The sequence below is a fragment of the Rutilus rutilus genome, assembly GCF_951802725.1.
Source record: "Rutilus rutilus genome assembly, chromosome: 18".
Lineage (NCBI taxonomy): Eukaryota > Metazoa > Chordata > Actinopteri > Cypriniformes > Leuciscidae > Rutilus > Rutilus rutilus.
This window is the reverse complement of record NC_140231.1, coordinates 30,656,141-30,673,555: the sequence shown is the minus strand read 5'-3', so window position 1 is coordinate 30,673,555 and position 17,415 is coordinate 30,656,141. Positions and strand designations below refer to the sequence as shown.

The 17,415-nt window shown below is 38.3% G+C and overlaps 1 protein-coding gene across 1 annotated transcript in view; it reads right to left on the bottom strand.

Annotated features, from left to right (window-relative positions):
* The window catches only part of notch1a (notch receptor 1a), a 33,010-nt gene extending 18,564 nt beyond the window's left edge, over positions 1-14,446 (bottom strand). The window contains exons 1-12 of the mRNA XM_084386611.1: positions 13,974-14,446; positions 11,042-11,114; positions 4,872-5,134; positions 4,438-4,776; positions 3,591-3,713; positions 3,260-3,493; positions 2,054-2,209; positions 1,781-1,966; positions 1,592-1,705; positions 1,358-1,471; positions 318-551; positions 119-229 (exon numbers count right to left, since the gene is read on the bottom strand). Of these exons, the coding sequence (XP_084242737.1) occupies positions 119-229; positions 318-551; positions 1,358-1,471; positions 1,592-1,705; positions 1,781-1,966; positions 2,054-2,209; positions 3,260-3,493; positions 3,591-3,713; positions 4,438-4,776; positions 4,872-5,134; positions 11,042-11,114; positions 13,974-14,037 (2,011 nt within the window). The 5' untranslated portion in view covers positions 14,038-14,446. The remainder of the gene's footprint in view (positions 1-118; positions 230-317; positions 552-1,357; positions 1,472-1,591; positions 1,706-1,780; positions 1,967-2,053; positions 2,210-3,259; positions 3,494-3,590; positions 3,714-4,437; positions 4,777-4,871; positions 5,135-11,041; positions 11,115-13,973) is intronic.
* Positions 14,447-17,415: the final 2,969 nt, after the last annotated feature.

Genomic DNA, 17,415 nt, shown 5'->3' with positions numbered 1-17,415 from the left:
TGTCCCAGTTGGGAAAGGCAGTCTCTGTCCTAAGTCATATCTGTTATCTGATACACAAGCTCTGCACTTCGCTGGCCACCTGTTCTCACACACATACACAGATGCTGCACTGACTCACCTGTGTATCCGGGTTCACACACACACTCGTAGCCGTTGATCTTGTCGATGCACTTTCCATAGTCACATGGTTTACTCTTGCAGTCGTCGATGTTTATCTCGCAATTCACACCTGCGGTCACAATCACGACATGATAACTGTGTCATCATGTACTCACCGTCATACTTCGCAAGGGTTTTTATGTGTGTGCATGCGTTACCTGTGGTTCCTTTAGGGCAGGTACAGGTGTACGAGTTCTCTCGATCCTGACAGGTGCCTCCGTTTCGGCACGGTTGGCTTAAGCACTCGTTTATGTTGGTCTCACACAGGCGGCCGGTGAATCCAGGGCGACAATCACAGGTGAAAGAGGCCACGCCATCCCTACACACGCCGTAATGACAAGGGCTCGACAAACACTCGTCGATGTCCAACTCACAGTGAGCGCCAGCAAAACCTGCAGAAAACCCACATTCTGTATTTAGAATGTTGCCAGTGACACTCATTTCCTATTCTAAGAGGACAGCCAATCATAACACAGGAAATTTGCATATGGAATTTTTTTTAATACGTTGCGTCCGAAATCGTATATTATATTGTAGGTATTACATTTGGTTTGAAACTTCGTGACCGTTAAAAAAAAGTATGTTCTATATAGTATGCATGTGTAGTATGAATGAAATTTGGATGCACTACATCCGCCATTATGTCACAGTCATGTGACCTACGGATTCAGTTGCGTCGCTTCACTGCTATTCACAACTCCTCTCCCGAGGCCTCATGGGATAGTAAAGTGTCTATCAAATGCATCTTTAAGAATCTCAGCAGAAGCCGTAGATCATCCCGCTACTTTTTACCTACTGTTTTTCAAATGCAATGTATTCGGACATACTGTTGGCGGACAGTTTTTCGCAAACTATATAGTAGGGAAATATTCGATTTCTGACGCAGCAACAGTTACAAAAAAAGACTGTCTAATTCTAAGGGTCAGAAAGATGTTGCAAGAAAACATCACAACCATCGTTACATATTTAGAATGTTGGCAGTGACTCATTTCCTATTCGAAGAGGTTAGCCAATCATAATACAGGTAATTTACATACAGTATGTAACAATTGCAAAAAAAATGACTTTAATTCTAAAGGGTCAGAAAAAGGTGAAATATTTTAATGAAAACAAATGTGAAAGGTTTTTGGTGAAAATATCACATCTCACATTACAAATGGGAGAAACACTTGCTACAATATACAGAATAAGACTGTACCTGGAGTGCATTCGCAGGTGTATTTGTTTGGTCCGTCTGTGCACTTAGCGCCGTTTTTACACGGTGTGCTGGCGCACTCATCCACATCCACCTGACATAAATTCCCAGAGAACCCTGGAGAGAAATCAATACATGCCTTGTTTATTTTGATTGCTCAACTACAATGCACATTTATAAAAAGACATAACCGTGGCTAATTCTTATGATCAGATCTCCAAAAAATTGTGAAGTTACCTTTGGGGCAGTCGCAGTGGAACGAGTTGATCTTGTCGATGCATTTTCCGTTATTGAGGCAAGGCTGTGATGCACAATCGTCGGTGTTTATTTGACAAAACACACCCTCGTAACCTATACATCAAAACAATCAGTCAGACAACAGCGGTGATGTGCTTTTGACGCAGGTAAATGGTAAAAGACCCGTACCTGGCATGCAGATACAGTGGAATCCACCGATTTGGTCGAGGCAGGTGGCGTCGTTCTGGCAGGGGTTTGACTTGCACTCATTAACGTCCATTTCACAGCGCGGGCCTTCATAGCCTTGGAGACACTTGCACTGGAAGGAGCCTTTAGTGTTGAGACAGCGTCCGCCATGCTCGCATGGGTTTGCACCTAAAATGCCATCAATCAAACATTATTGTAATGCAAAAATCGTACAGCATTTCAAATTCTTTCTAACCAATCATATGTGATTCTCACCGAGCGAGCACTCGTCAATGTCTTGGTTGCAGGCTGATCCCGTGTAGCCGGGCGGACACGTGCAGATGGCTTTTCCACTCACCGGGTTGGTGTCGCAGTTTGACCCCTTCTGACATGGGTTACTGATGCAGGCATCATCAAGGTGACACAGAAGACCTGAGGGTAACAGTGCTGCTATTGTTAGCTAAAACTATTAAAGATCATTTTTGGTCACTGAAATAAAATAAAATAAAATATAAATAGAAAACTTAAATCTGAAACCTTAATATAATAAATACTAGAATAATGAAATAAATACTGTAACAGTATATAAATAGTCAAATGAAAACAAATAAAAGCTAATTTAACATACATATATACTATAATCAGAGCTGCACGATTCTAGATAAATTGAGAATTAATTTTTTGTTGTTGTTTCAAATAGAGCTCACGATTCAACTAAATAAAATAACATGTACATTACTAGAGGTTCTTACATATTAACTGCTGCAGTCTATTTAAAAAATGTTTAATTAATTTGAATGAATATTGGAAAAAAATTGGTTTGGATGAATGATTCAATGACTCACTCAAAGACTTCACTTGTTTCATTACTGGATGAATCAGTTTTTTTTTTACGAATCTCTTGAATTAATGATTCAATGACTCACTCCTAAATACTTTACTTGTTTCATAACTAAATGAATCAGTGTTTTTTTAACAAATCTCTTGAATAAATGATTCACTGACTCACTCCTAAATACTTCAGTTGTTTCATTATTGAATGAATCAGTGTTTTTGAATGAATCTCTTTAAATTGAATGATTCACTGACTCACTCCAAAATACTTCAGTTGTTTCATTACTGAATGAATCAGCATTTTTAAACAAATCTCTTGATTGAATGATTCAATGACTCACTTCAAAATACTTCAGTTGTTTCATTACTGGATGAATCAGTGTTTTTTAACAAATCTCTTTGAATCTGAATGAATGATTCAATAACATATACATTTTTCACAGGTCACATAAAGTAATCAACACAATTGTTATTTGAAGCGTCATGTTCAATTCAAATGGTGATTTGCTCTATTTTGATGGCTACCGTAAACATCGGTGTAAAACATCATCAAGCTCTAACTATAAAAGAATATAAATAATACTAAAATAACACTGTTGGGTAAAATTAAGATGGCGATAAAAAAAAAGGAAGTTTGTACAAACGTACCTGTCCGTCCATGTGGACACTCGCAGAAGAAAGATGCGACTCGATCGTGGCATGTGGCGCCTTGGGAACACGCTGCGCTGGCGCAGTCGTCGATGTTCTCGCTGCAGTCGTCGCCCGTCCAGCCGTTCACACACACACAGTGGAACCCGCCGATGGTGTTGTGACACGTTCCTCCGTTCTGACAAGCGTTAGGCGAGAGTTCACACTCGTCTACGTCATCCGTACAGTACTGACCTGAAGAAAGAAGGGGTCAGAGGTCAAATGCGAGGTGAGGCGAAATATTTCTTTCATTGCATTATTATTGTTATTGTAAAGTATAACAAAGCAGTACCGGTCCAGTGTTTGTCGCAATGGCAGTTGTACGTATTGACGCCGTCTATACACCTGCCTCCATTCTCACAGGCATGCTGGGTGCAGTCGTCAACGTTATGCTCGCACGTTTGACCCGTGAACCCTGCGAGAGACAAATGATTCACATTAAATACACATCAAAGAGTCTGAGAGCGTATACGGATTGTGTTTATGTGCTTGAGTGAGTATCTGAGTCATCTTGGTCACTTATTGGGATTAAATATAAACTACAACAAAAAAGCACCGCATTCCATGCAAGACTGACATGCTGGTAATGAGTAACTGAGCACATGCAGGGTTATCAGCTTCTGCTAACACAAAAGCTAATTGTTTTCAAAACTATTATTATTGTTTATATTGTTTTATTGTATTTATATATGGTTTTACAACTATTAAACTTTTGTAGGCTGAAATGAAAAGCAACTGAGTAGAAATAATGTCTACAAAATTCAACTTAAATGTAAAGAAATATTGTTTCATTTATACTTATTCATATTTTAAATTTTATATTTATTTAAAAATATATTTTTGCATTTATTCACACATATACATATATATAAATGTATTAAACATATTTAAATATATATTTAAATACACATACACAACTTTTTTGGGGGGGATTGGGATACATACACACACATACACACACACACACACACACACACACACACACACACACACACACACACACACACACACACACACACACACACACACACACACACACACACACACTTTTTTTGTGTCTTTTTTTTTTTGTTAACCCAACCCCCCCCCCCCCCCCCAAAAAAAGATGGCAAACTTGACACACAAATAAGCACACTTACCTGACAGACAAGTGCAGGCATAGGAGGTGTCGCTGGTCTGTAAGCAGGTCCCTCCATTCCTGCAGGGCGAGGGGTGGCACGGGTGGTACAGGCGCTCGCAGTGTGTGCCAGCGTACTCCGGTGGGCACCGGCAGAGGAACGAGCCCACCTCGTTTATACAGGTGCCTCCGTTACGACAGGGGGAGGAAGAGAGAGCGCACTCGTTCACGTCTTGCCGGCACGTCTGGCCGTGGAAGTTAGGAGTGCAGTTGCAGATGTAGTGCGAGTCGAACGCCAAACATTTACCACCGTTGGCACAGGGGTTCGACGCACACGGGTCGGCCTGTTGGCACGTTTTACCTATGCACATGAAAGAAAAAGCAGAGGTTAACTTATGTTCCAACTCGCAAGGAAGAGCATCCAGTCTGGGTGATGTAAGTGTGTGATGGTCATACCTGACCATCCAGGTGGGCAGCGGCAGGTAAAGGTGTCGAGCGTGAGCAGAGAACAGGTGCCTCCGTTACGGCACGGGGAGCTCATACAGGCATGATTGACAGGTGTCAGGCAGAGCGGATCGCTGTATCCTAAGACGCAGTCGCAGGTCACCTCCACGTCATTCCCCTGCGTCCGTGCGCGGCAAACGCCTCCGTTACGGCACGGCGACGGGCTGCACGGGTTTGGGAACTGACATTTGGGGCCGACGAAGTCTGCAGGACACCTAAAGAAACACAATGCACACAAGTTTATATTATTATTACTTAATACTTTGAGAATTACAGAGCTAAATATGACAAAGCCTCCAAGTGAACAGTTATTATTTATAAATACTTTATTTTTTGAATTCTAGAAATGCAAAAGTGTTGTTAGGATTATGGTTAGGTTTACTTAGATGCATAATTTATTTTAATATCTATTTATTTATATTAATATTTATTTATTAATGCATTTATATTTCTATATGCATTTTATATTAATTTATTTATTCAGATTTATATGCATTCTTTCAATTTATTTATATTTATTTATTAATGCATTTATATTTATGCATTTATATATTTATTCATATTTATATTCATTTATTTTATTTGTATTTATTTATTTATTTATTTATTTATTTATTTATTTATACAAACAAATGTTTTCTTTTAGGCTTCAGGTCAGGGTTATTTATACAAAAACAGCAGAAATCTATGATATGTTCTTATTTAGTTGGTTGAGTAAACGTATGTGTGTGTGTGTATAAACAGTGTGTGAAAGAAAGACACTGTTCTAACTCATCTGAATTCCTCAGGGCGATCAGGAACAACAAGAACACACACACACACCATGTCACATGCTCTCCCTCTAATATGGACACATACAAATGACACATTTGAACACTTTCTTCAACAGCCACTAAAGTAAATTTCAAAATGTGAACTCAAAAGTAAAAGATTTAGTAAATACAGTGCGTTTTATTCATGCAAGTGTGTGTGTGTGTGTGCTGCAGCAGGTGTGTGCATAAATAAGGGCAGCTGTGCTGCAGGCCCCTCCCACTGTACTCTGCCCCTCCCCCAAAGCCTGTTGCCATGGCGAGTGGCATAAGGTCACTAAGGCAGCTCCCAAGAGAAGAGAAAACTCCGCCTCTCCCAAACTATTGGAAATCTCACTTTTATCTGCACAGAATCTCGATTGACATTTGTTCTCATCCATATTTATCACTTTCATTCATTCGTTTTGTCTTTATTAAACACATCACTGCAGATACTGACACTGAAATTTGGCCAATAATAGCCTATATTAAATTTTTTTTGAAAATGTAGCGCATTGCATTTTAATGAATTTATTGCTCTTTAAAATAAAAAAAAATTAAATGGAAACCAAAATTTAATAAATGTATATATTGTTATATACCTACATAAATGTAGTAACAATATATTACATAACTTTTTAAAGATATTAATATTGTATGTAGTGCACTGCAGTGTAATGTAATCAAAAAAATTAAATGAATAGAAATAAATGTATTAGTGCGGTCTAATCGATTAATCACATCTAACATAAAAGTTTGTGAATATAATCAATTTGACAGCACTCAAATTTTAAATATATATATATATATATATATATATATATATATGAATCTAAAATATAGTAATATTTTAAAAAATAAAATACATTTCTCAACAAATCTGGTGAATATGTTAATCGGTAGCCATAATCACAATGCAACTGCAAATCACATGCAGTAGTTTAATAATAGAGACATCCCAACGCAAACACTTGCAGGCGCAGATGAGTGTGTGAGTTTACTTGAGGCATTAACGCAGTCTCTCTCTTTGTCCCCCGAGGCAGCAGCAGAAGTCATCTGCAGCCCGTCGAGGCAACAGGTCCGAGAGCAGGAGTGTGTGTGAGACTCGACTCTGAACAGATGCTGCGGTGACCTGTGACCCCTGAGCACATTTGTGACTGCAGGCAACAGACCCCCCCATTCCAGTGGGCTGGTCTACCATCTGCTGCTGCCACGGCCTTCTGTGCAAGTGTGTGTGTGTGTGTGTGTGTGTGTGTGTTTTCACACCACAGACTTCCTGCCCCTCAGTGTGAATCAAAACAACAAACTTTCGTTTTCTCCGTCTGGCCCTCAGAGCGGTGTTCTTACGGTTCACACCTTTGCAAACATTTCAATTAAACGTGTTGCACGAGTGTTGTGTTTTGGTGGCCACAAGCAGTGAACTTATCAGATATTATATATATCATTAACACTTTACAATAAAGTTTAACTTGCTAACATTAGTAAACATGAATGAACAATGAAAAAATAGAGCAGTTGCTAATCTTAAATGCTCATTTCCACATTTACTAATACATTTTTAAAATCAAAAGATGTGTCTGTTAACACTAGGTAATGCACTGTTAACTATTATGAGCAAACAATGAAGAGTTGTATTTTGATTGACTAACATTAACAAAGATGAATCAATGCTGTCAAAGATATTTCGCGTATTGCTAGTTCATGTGAGCTTATAATGTGTTAACTAACTAGATTTAAGTCGCTCACTTCACTTACATCAACAAAACCGTTCCATCGCGTTTTTCTCAGAGCTTTAGTGAGTTGATTTTGAACTCTTGTTACGGGTTTAAACTCAGTTCAGAGAAGAGGATCGCAGGAAAGCACGTCGCTAAACCATAAACCGTGCATGCAAACCCACGCATTAGAAACAAACCAGACACATGACATGGAAGTGAGAGTTTAAGTGAAATATTATAATGCAGAAGTTACTCAACAAAAGGTAAAAAAGCTAAAGTCATGCGTCCAGACACAAGCTGTTTCACACGGTTTTGGTGCGAGGCCACATTTAGAACCGCATGTTCATCACATTGATCTGTCTCCTGCTCACACACACACACAGTGTTTCATTCTACAAATAACTCTGGTAATGCACAACATCGCACACACACGTCTCGTCTAGAGATGATGCATTTAAAACACACCACACACTGTAGATTCGCCATCATTAAAATGCTCAGCCAAAAGCTGTCACCAATCCAACCACAACCAGAGATACAAGGTCACACAGCATTCCAGGATTCAAATGACAACTCTGGAATTCTGATTCCACGCTTCCAATTATCTTCCCACCCTCCAGCATTCCGACAGTTCCAGAAGTGATGTCAGGTGTTGTGGAATGTTCAGGAGTCAAAGAACTTTTTATGATGTTCAAATACTGAAAAAAAACCCTAACAAAACACACAGGGACCTTGTTGCATCATGAATTGCGTTATGACACGCGTTTTGCAATACACATCACTAAAGCACTGAGCTCTAGGAAAACCAAGCCCAAAAATGTGGAAAAGCATGGAATGGGGTTGGACCTGTTGACATTCCCTAATCATCAGGATACAATCAGGAACATCTGACTTCTAGAAAGACAGAGTGCACTAATGATTTGTGAAATCCTGCCTTTAGAAGAATTAACACAAGACAAAATAATAGTTAAAAATACTATTTAATTCAATAAAATGTTTACGTTAATCAGTACATCTGAATGACCATCAAAGACATGGTGAATGGATGTTTTATTAGTATTATTATTATAGTATGCATTCATATTTTGAATTAGCTATCGGTTTTATATTTTAATTTTAGTTTTTAGTCATTTTGTCATCTGCTTTTGTCATGTTTTAAAGTTTTGTTTTTATATATTTCTATTTGACTATTTTTTTTTTCAGTTTTAGTTATTTTAGCACTCAAACTTAAACCTATTTTATTTCAGTTAGTTGTAAAGGCAACATTTTTTTTATTTTTGTTAAAGTTTTTCAAACTGAATTCCAATATTCGTTTCATTTCAATTAACAAAAGTGATTTTTAATTGGTTTAGATAATAACGACACAGCTGCGCATACATAACAAGCCTTCGCTAATACATAACACCTCCATAACTCTGACCACACCTACAAATACTTGAAATAAGTGGTTTTAATATGGCATCACCCAAATAGGTCAAGTTTCCCAGTATAGAAAGAGTATGTAATCTAGTATGACTATAGACTGTCAGAGTTTCACAAGTTCGCATGAAGATTAGGCTATTTGCTCTATAAATGAGCCTGTGTCATCAAAGATCATTACAGGAAAACCCTTAACTAGGACATCCTCTCACTAAATGTTAGAAGTTCATGTGAACTTTAACAAGTTCAAGCAGCGCCGACCTCAATTCAGATGCAACAAGCCAGAGAAATCCCCACACGCTTACGCACTCACAAACACTGGCGATTTACAAACAATTTCCAAGGCTGAGATTCGGACCACACAGGAAAGGCGTCAAAGTTCAGATGAGATATTTCTGGGATAAAAAAATATCTCTGCTCTTCCTGTTTATTGACGGGATCATCACAACAGGATGTTCAGGGTTTGACCCCCACTGAATGTGTGTGCGCAAGCAACACAACAGATAAAATCTCTCTTTTCCTTTCTTCTTTGCTAAACTGATTCATGGATTAATTAGAGCAACTTGCTAAGGCAATTATCACTGTTATTATTACTCATACTCCGGGTCATAAACTTGAAAGTAAAAAAACAAAAAAAAAAAAAAAACATAGATTTGCACTGAACATCTGAGCTATATGAACCATCAGACCAGTAAGCAACCTCACATTCTTAAAAATAAAGGTTAAAAGGGGTTTTTCACAGTGATGCCACAGAAGAACCATTGTTGAACCGTTTTCTTAGTGTGAAGAACATTTTAAAAAAAACTAAAGAATACATTAAGAACCTTTTGTGGAATGGAAAGATTCCATGGGGTTCTTCATGGAACCATAGGGTTCTTCAAGGGTTCTTCATGGAACCATAGATGCCAATAAAGAACCTTTATTTTTAAATTCAACATAATGGAGGCAACTTATGCACAGACAAAAACGCATGTTTTCATCAAAAAAGGCAGAAAATCATATCAATCATCTATAATAAACTAGGAACCACCAAGCAAACATCCCTCGCAATCAAAATTCAATTTTATTTTGAACTTGAAAGTGTAAAAGTGACAAAGGATATGGCAATCTTTTCCTAGATTACATTTTCGCAAGATTAAACGGAGAAAGAGAAATGCGACTAACAGTCTCACACACTTGTTTGCATTTGAATTTCCCCACTTTAAAGCGTCTCACACACACACAGAGGCCATTCTCATGAGCTCCTGCAATCTTATTACCCCCTCCGCCATCTGCCCTCCAAAAAAAGACACCATTCACACACACATACAGAGAGCCTCCCGAGAGTGTAAGAAAACAGATAAAAGCAAAAAAAAGACTAAAATAAACAACAAAATCTGATTTTGGCGGAAAAATCATAGGAAATCTTAGTGTATGCATCCTATAAGAACAGATGCAAGTTTTATTCCATGCTTGCTAAGTGTGTGTGTGAGACAATAGGAGGTGAGGGCCAGCTGTTGGGCTGAATGGCATGAATAGACATTGACAGAAGCAGCGTCCCACTGCAGCAGGGCACCAACGGACTACTGGGGGGTTGGTAGGGGGGTCTTTTATCTAAGTTTGAAACCAAATGACTATGGCCGCGTGCATGTTCGCACATGCGCACACACTCACACACTCGAAAGATGCTGAGAGCTTTGTCTGGTTGCTAAGAAGGGTTTGGTCCTACAGATGGAATCTCAACATGGTTGATCACCGCTCACAAACAAATACACAGGTATACACACACTTTTCTTTAAACACATGGTCTTTTACTACCATTTTACTAGGCAAACTGAAAAAATTATTATAAACTAACAGCAAGTAACACATTGAATAAAATGGGAAATTTACGTAGAAAATAGAGAATTTTCCTGTAAAACAATTTTTTAAAACAATGTTACACTCTTTAAAATAAAGGTTCTTCAATGTTCAACAAAGAACTGGTGCATATAGAGTTGCTATATGGTTCTTTGGAGATTCATAAAGTTTTTCAGATCCGCATTTTTGGATTCTAGCACCAAAGAAAAAATGGTTTTCCACAGAACTAGAGAATAAAAACTTCCTAAACTCTTAAAAATAATGGTTCCAAAAGGGGGTTTTCCCATAGAAGAACCATTTTGGGTTCTCCAAAGGACCTTGAACAGTTAGGAGTACAGATTTAATGTTTTTGTAAACGTACCTGCATGATGCTTCCCCGCTCGGCTTGAGCTCGCATATTCCTCCATTCTGACAGTATTCTGAGCATCTTTGCCCTAAACAAACACAAAGATCTGTTAGTGCATCCCAGTAGTCAACTAAACCACACAAATCACCTGTAGGTCATACCTGCACCCACCCACCCACCTGTACAACACATAGCACACCTGTCAATGCAAACACACATGCTAACTTCCTTACAAAAGAACCTTGCCACCTACAGACATCAATAAAGGGCCCGGAGCCCTTTGTTTTGTGGCCCCGATGGAGAGCCACTGGCCTTTTGTTGAATTGTGAATAACTGACTTTGATGGGGGACTGGAAGGGAGGGGGGTTCTTGATGAATGGTTCTTGACTATTCATCTAAAGGGATCCTGAAAAATCCAGTTATCTAACACTGAGCCTGGAAATAGCTCCACATTCTCTACAATTCCCTCTCCATGTGGCAGTCAGCCTTTAACAAGGGTTTAAACTCAGAATACAGTCCTTCCTGTTTCAGTATTAATATATCAGCTTCACACTGGTTTAAGTTTAGCTGACAGTGTTGGGATGTGCACATTTGACTTTGAGTGAGCATTCAATATGGTTTAATAAGCCAAATGTGTCCAATGATGGAGGGAAAAGTATTTTTTTTTTTAGCAGGAGCGTGCAACGTCACACTTTAGGGATTAACAGCGTATCGAAGCCAGTCACCATAAACCGCAGTTGTGCACTTGTTGAATGAAACCAGCTGCCTGCAGGCCGTCTTTAATTGGTAACGACTGTCTAGAGACAAAGCTCTTAGTCAAAACCCTCAGATTGGTCCTTGTTATAGATTACACCACTGGTACTAATTCTCCTTTTTTTTCTTTATCTTTTGTTTCTGATTCAGATGTTGCACAACTTTAAACTTCTATGCACAGACTAGGCCGCAAAAATGGATATCAAATATTTTAAAACTTACTAAGCTAATTTTTGGCTGAATAAGTGACTTTTTGCGGTCATTCCTAGTTATGGGAAAGAGGTTCAGAAAGTCATTTTATCGAGATTGCCAAATGAATATTTTAAAGTTAAGCATTTTTTCTACGCTTTTCCCAGGAGTTATTAAATATTAAATAATAGTATTTAATCAAATTGAATAATAAAACGAAATGGAAGTTAAAGGGATAGTTCACCCAAAATTTTTAATTCTGTCATCATTTACTCACCCTCAAGTTGTTCCGAACACTTGAACACAAAAGAAGATATTTTCAAGAATGTCAGTAACCAACCAAAAGTTTATGGACCCCGTTGACTTCCATAATGTGGAGAAAATAAAATACTATGGAATTCAATGGGGTCCATCAACTGGTTCAGAAGAAGAAAGAAAATGATACAGGTTTAAAACAACTTGAGGGAGAGTAGATGATGACAGAATTTTTGGGTGAACTGTCCCTTTAAGTAATAAAAAAATAATCAATTATAAGCTACTTTTCCAGAAATTCCTTACATTTTCAATGGCCATGGGTCATCTTTGAAGTATCATGTTAATAACATGATACATATAGGCTACACCAAAAGTACCATGGAATTGCCATATTGGTCCAATATTGGTCCAATAAATACCATTATTGTACCGTGGTACCCCCACAGAACTTCTTGTTAGCATAATTTCTCTTCTTCACTGGTTTACCTCAGGCTTGAAATGTGAAGAATTTAACATGAATAAGCGTCTGTTTCGTTTCCTATCCCTTCTGCCTAGTTGTGTCATTTCCCTGTCTGTCTTCTCTCGGTTCCTCTACGGGAGCGTGGCACTGGCCTGGTGGAGCGTCGCGCGCGTGTGAGGAGGAGGAGGAGGAGGAGGAAGAGAGAGAGAGAGGGAGAGGGGAGAGAGAGAGGAGAGAGAGAGAGAGAGAGAGAGAGAGAGAGAGAGAGAGAGAGAGAGAGAGAGAGGAGAGAGGAGGGGGGATCTAGGGGCGCGCGCGACAGCTGCAGAGCCCACGCCGCGCGGACAAAAGGAATCAGAGTCCAGCACGAGCCTATAAAACACTGTCTCGAGCCATTGTTTACCAGCGCACGAGAACAACAGCACAACCCCCCTCCTTCTCACCCTCCCTTCATTCATTCACTCACAGATCGCTTTCCTCCAGACTCCACACACAATGCAACTCAATCAACATCAGGGACACCAGACAAAAAAATCCTGAACACTAAAAAAACCCACCACAATAACTTCAGAAATCAAGCACTTACACTGTCATAAAGTTCTTAAGTTACTCAGCCTTAACGTGAAGATATGCATCTGTGATCTTTACATCAATAACAAGAACAGAAACTATTCGCCAAAGTTACATTAGTCAATGAACAAGTTCAAAAGAGAGATTTTAGACACATTGGAAACACTTCTTGAGGCGGCTGTCAAAAAGTGGTCCAATTTACCCCAAATACACTAAATTAATCTTCCTCTGAATTACACTTTGAATTCAACAGAATCACTAAAGAATATCAATTTATTATACACCCCCGTATTAGAAAGAAAAAGCGAGCGTGTTGTAATAGGCTATATATTAATAACTTACTGAAAGTCTATGTTATTGTTTTCTATGTTAGTTTTTAACAATTGATACCTTGATGATATTTGTAGTTTGTGTCTTTTTCATTGATGCTTTGGTACTATAGTTTCATGCAAAAAAAAAAAAAAAAGAGCCAATAAAGTAGGCCTAGGCAACTTAAAAAAATAATGGAAATGAAAGAAAGAGTTGTGAAAGACAATAACTTTTAAGTGTTTATCCCAATATCAGACTATTCTGTGCAACAAGTGACGTTCAAAGCTCAAGTTCTGCAGAAATATCTCCGAGCAAAACAAAACAAGAACAGTTTGGAAATATCAAATGAATCAAAACAGAGTCATATGACTAAATGCATATCATTTAACAAAAGTTATTAGAGTTGCATACCTTGTGCCACCGTCGCGAGCGATGCTGCCGTCAGTAGCGTTAATTTCACCAAGAAACGGTTCATAACTCCGCCTCGGCGTTACAACTTCTTTAAAATCCTTTCTGAAGTTCTCATAGATGCCCTGAAGTCTTCTTTAAATCTCCCAAAAAGTGCAAAAGAGTTTGAATAAATATCCGTGTTAATTAATAAATAAATCCCAGTCTCTCTCGAGAGCGTCTCTCGTCGCTGCTGCTCGTGGGAACTCTGCTTGATTCTCAGCTCGTAGCGCGCGTGAGCGTGCGCGTGCGCTGATGTCACTGTCGCGTGGGACTCTGAACGTCGCGAGCTCTTCTGAGCTGAACGACTTCTCACGCTAGAGACGGAAAGCGCCCGCCCCTGTTATCCATCCGCGCAGGTACTGAGAAAGAGAGAGAGAGAGAGAGAGAGAGAGATTTCCTTCAAATTAATGTGCATTTGAAAAAAAAAGTAGAGTGAACACAACACTCCCTGCACAGTTTAGTTTCACCGCAAGGGAAGAAAAAAAAAAAAACTTTCTCACACTTTCTTCCCAGGATAAATGTGGGATATGCAGGTTTATTCCTGTCCCATCTAGAGGATTGAGGAGGGACTAGGGCGGATGACTGCTTTCTGTTGGCGCCAGTTCAGACCCATAGAAAAGGGGGGGGAGGCCTCATTAACAAATCAAGACCCAATGCTGAAAGTGTGTGTCCTTTGTCGGCCGTTTCTAAAGGAGGGAAATGTTTTTGCATCACCAGCTAAGAGTGTTTTTGGACATGGTACCATTGTAATGCCATGGATGTGTGCATGTGCAATAGTAATATGTTTTCCTTACATGGTACCATGGTAACACTAGCTTTTTGGATATACCATGTTTGTTGTGAATGTTTAACAACATATTTTCTTTTGTATGTTTTTGAACACATTAAAAGTACTTTGGAGTATCTAATATAAATGTATGTGCACATTTTAAAGTGAAATCAAAAGTTTTTTTGGCTTTTAGTATAAATATGTTAGCCTGTTATCACTACCTATGACACTACTGTTATCTATAAGCTAGTGTGCACCAAAACTATGACAAAATGCGCATTTAGTAGATAAAAGCATTCAAAAACTCACAGTCTCTCACTTTAGCATCTCATCAGATTTTCTGTCCAATCAAATGCTCTCTAGAACTGAAGCTCCGCCCCCTTCATTATAAATCAACACTGAAGCTGCGTCTTAAATCGGTCACTTGTTCACACATTTACTGTTTTCTACATGGTGAATAATGCACTATATAGGGGATAGGGAACAATTCAGACAGTGTAAAATATGCTTTCCATTGGGGCGAATGAAGTCAAGTGTCACGCGAACCGCCACAGCTCCAGTGATCGAGTCGCAGACCACAAAACATATCGGACCCATTTAAATGTTTCGATTTTGAAGCGATATGGGGGAGATTAGGAGGAGAAACGGTTAGAGATTATGAGGAAACTGCAGCTTTACCGAGCTCAACGGCTCTGGCCGAGCTGTGATATAAACTAAATGCTATTGGCTATTTTTAAAAGGGGGAGGGGCTTTTCGATATGTCCCGCCCTGACTTCCTGTTACAGTGAAAATTACGTCAACACATCGAATAATGCTGTGCGTTTTAAGGCACTTCAGTGGGCCTTTAATAATTTAGTAAGACCGTAGACCTACTTCAAACAAGTAGTAGGCTTGATTGCATGTTCACACACACACACACACACACACACATATATCATACGCACATACTGTATTATACAAATATCATTGTTTTTCCATTTCTCAGATACAGTCACTTTACCATGGTACCACCTCAGTACTTTTTTGTAAATGTGAGCACACTGTTGCTTAGTCATAATCTATTTTTCTCTCACTCTTAGGCATTTCAATAGTCATCATCTCTAGTCATGATCAATAAGGGGTAAAGAACAATATGTCAGGAGAAATTCCCCTTTGTATGACCTTTAGTTGACCTACACTGTACTTACAATCTTATAAGCGTTGAGTGCTATCATTTCTCTTTTAATGTTTCTATTTACAGTCCATATAAATGCACTAATGCAATTTATATCATATTGTTTTTGTTCATGTACAAGGTTGTTTGCCTTTTTTTCCCCCTATTTTTTTTTTTTTTGGCATGAAACTGCATGTGTAGTTTCATTGCCTAAGGAATCATAGTAATGACACATCATGTTTGACAGCACCCACGATATGTGTGCATGTCTGTGTGTGTCGGCCCGTGGGAACCGTTGTATTGTGGAATCTGCAACCGCAGGGCATTAAAAAAAAAAGTTGAATGAGAGGGCGAAAGAAAGAGAGCGTGCCAAAACTGTAACTGACGAATGTTAGATAACTGTTGACGAGCTTATAGGAGACAAATAACCTCTCGTCGTGCCACTGAAGTTTCATTTTGATTCCTCAATGCAAATCTCAAAATGTTCGAGGAAAGTTTAAGAAAAAGTCACCTAAATGCACTTAGCCTACTTTGATTTGAGAACAGCGGTACTTCCTTTTTCCTCTGTTCCTAAAACTCCCTTCCTTCCCATTTGAACACACTCATTTCACAGGGACAGAGGGTTTGAGGTTTGCATGGGTGATGCTGAAAATCGTGCTTATTGTGCTGCAAAAAATGCTGTTCTTACTTAGTATTTTTGTGTTGTTTCCAGTCCAAAAATCTAAAAATTCTTAAATCAAGAAGCATTTACTAGAGAAGTAAAACTACATAAGAAATTCTATTTTGTTTTCAGATAAACAGAAAGTATCTTAAGTGATTTTTGCTTAAAACAAGCTAAATTATCTGCCAGTGCAGTAAGGAAAATAATCTTGTTTTAAGATTATGTTTTTATTAAGTTTTTTTGAATTAAGTTTTTTTTTCTTACTGCACTGGCAGATAATTTAGCTTGTTTTAAGCAAAAATTACTTAAGTTACTTACTGTTTATCTGAAAACAAAAAAGAATTTCTTATGTAGTTTTACTTCTCTAGTAAATACTTCTTGATTTAAGAATTTTTAGATTTTTGGACTGGAAACAACACAAAAATACTAAGTAAGAACAGCATTTTTTGCAGTGTGCTGTTTACCAGTAAAAATGTGTAAACAACCTTAAAACTAAATCAATTTACTTTAAAGTTTTTTTTTATTTTTTTTATCTTTTTCTTGTTTTAAGCAAAAAAAAACATTTAATGTAAACCCTAATTAATTGGTTTGAGTAGGGTAAACTTAAATTGAACACATTAGTTCAGTCAAATGAACATTTATGAGTATTTATAACTTTCTTTTTCTTTTGAGTTCACAACTGACACAATATGAGTAATCTGAATTGTTTAATAGTTTTGAGTTGTATGAACTTGATTCTTTTAATTTAGACAAACTTAAATATAACTGAAACTGCCGGGATTTCTATTTCCCAGCATGCTTTGCCATGACACTCGAAAGG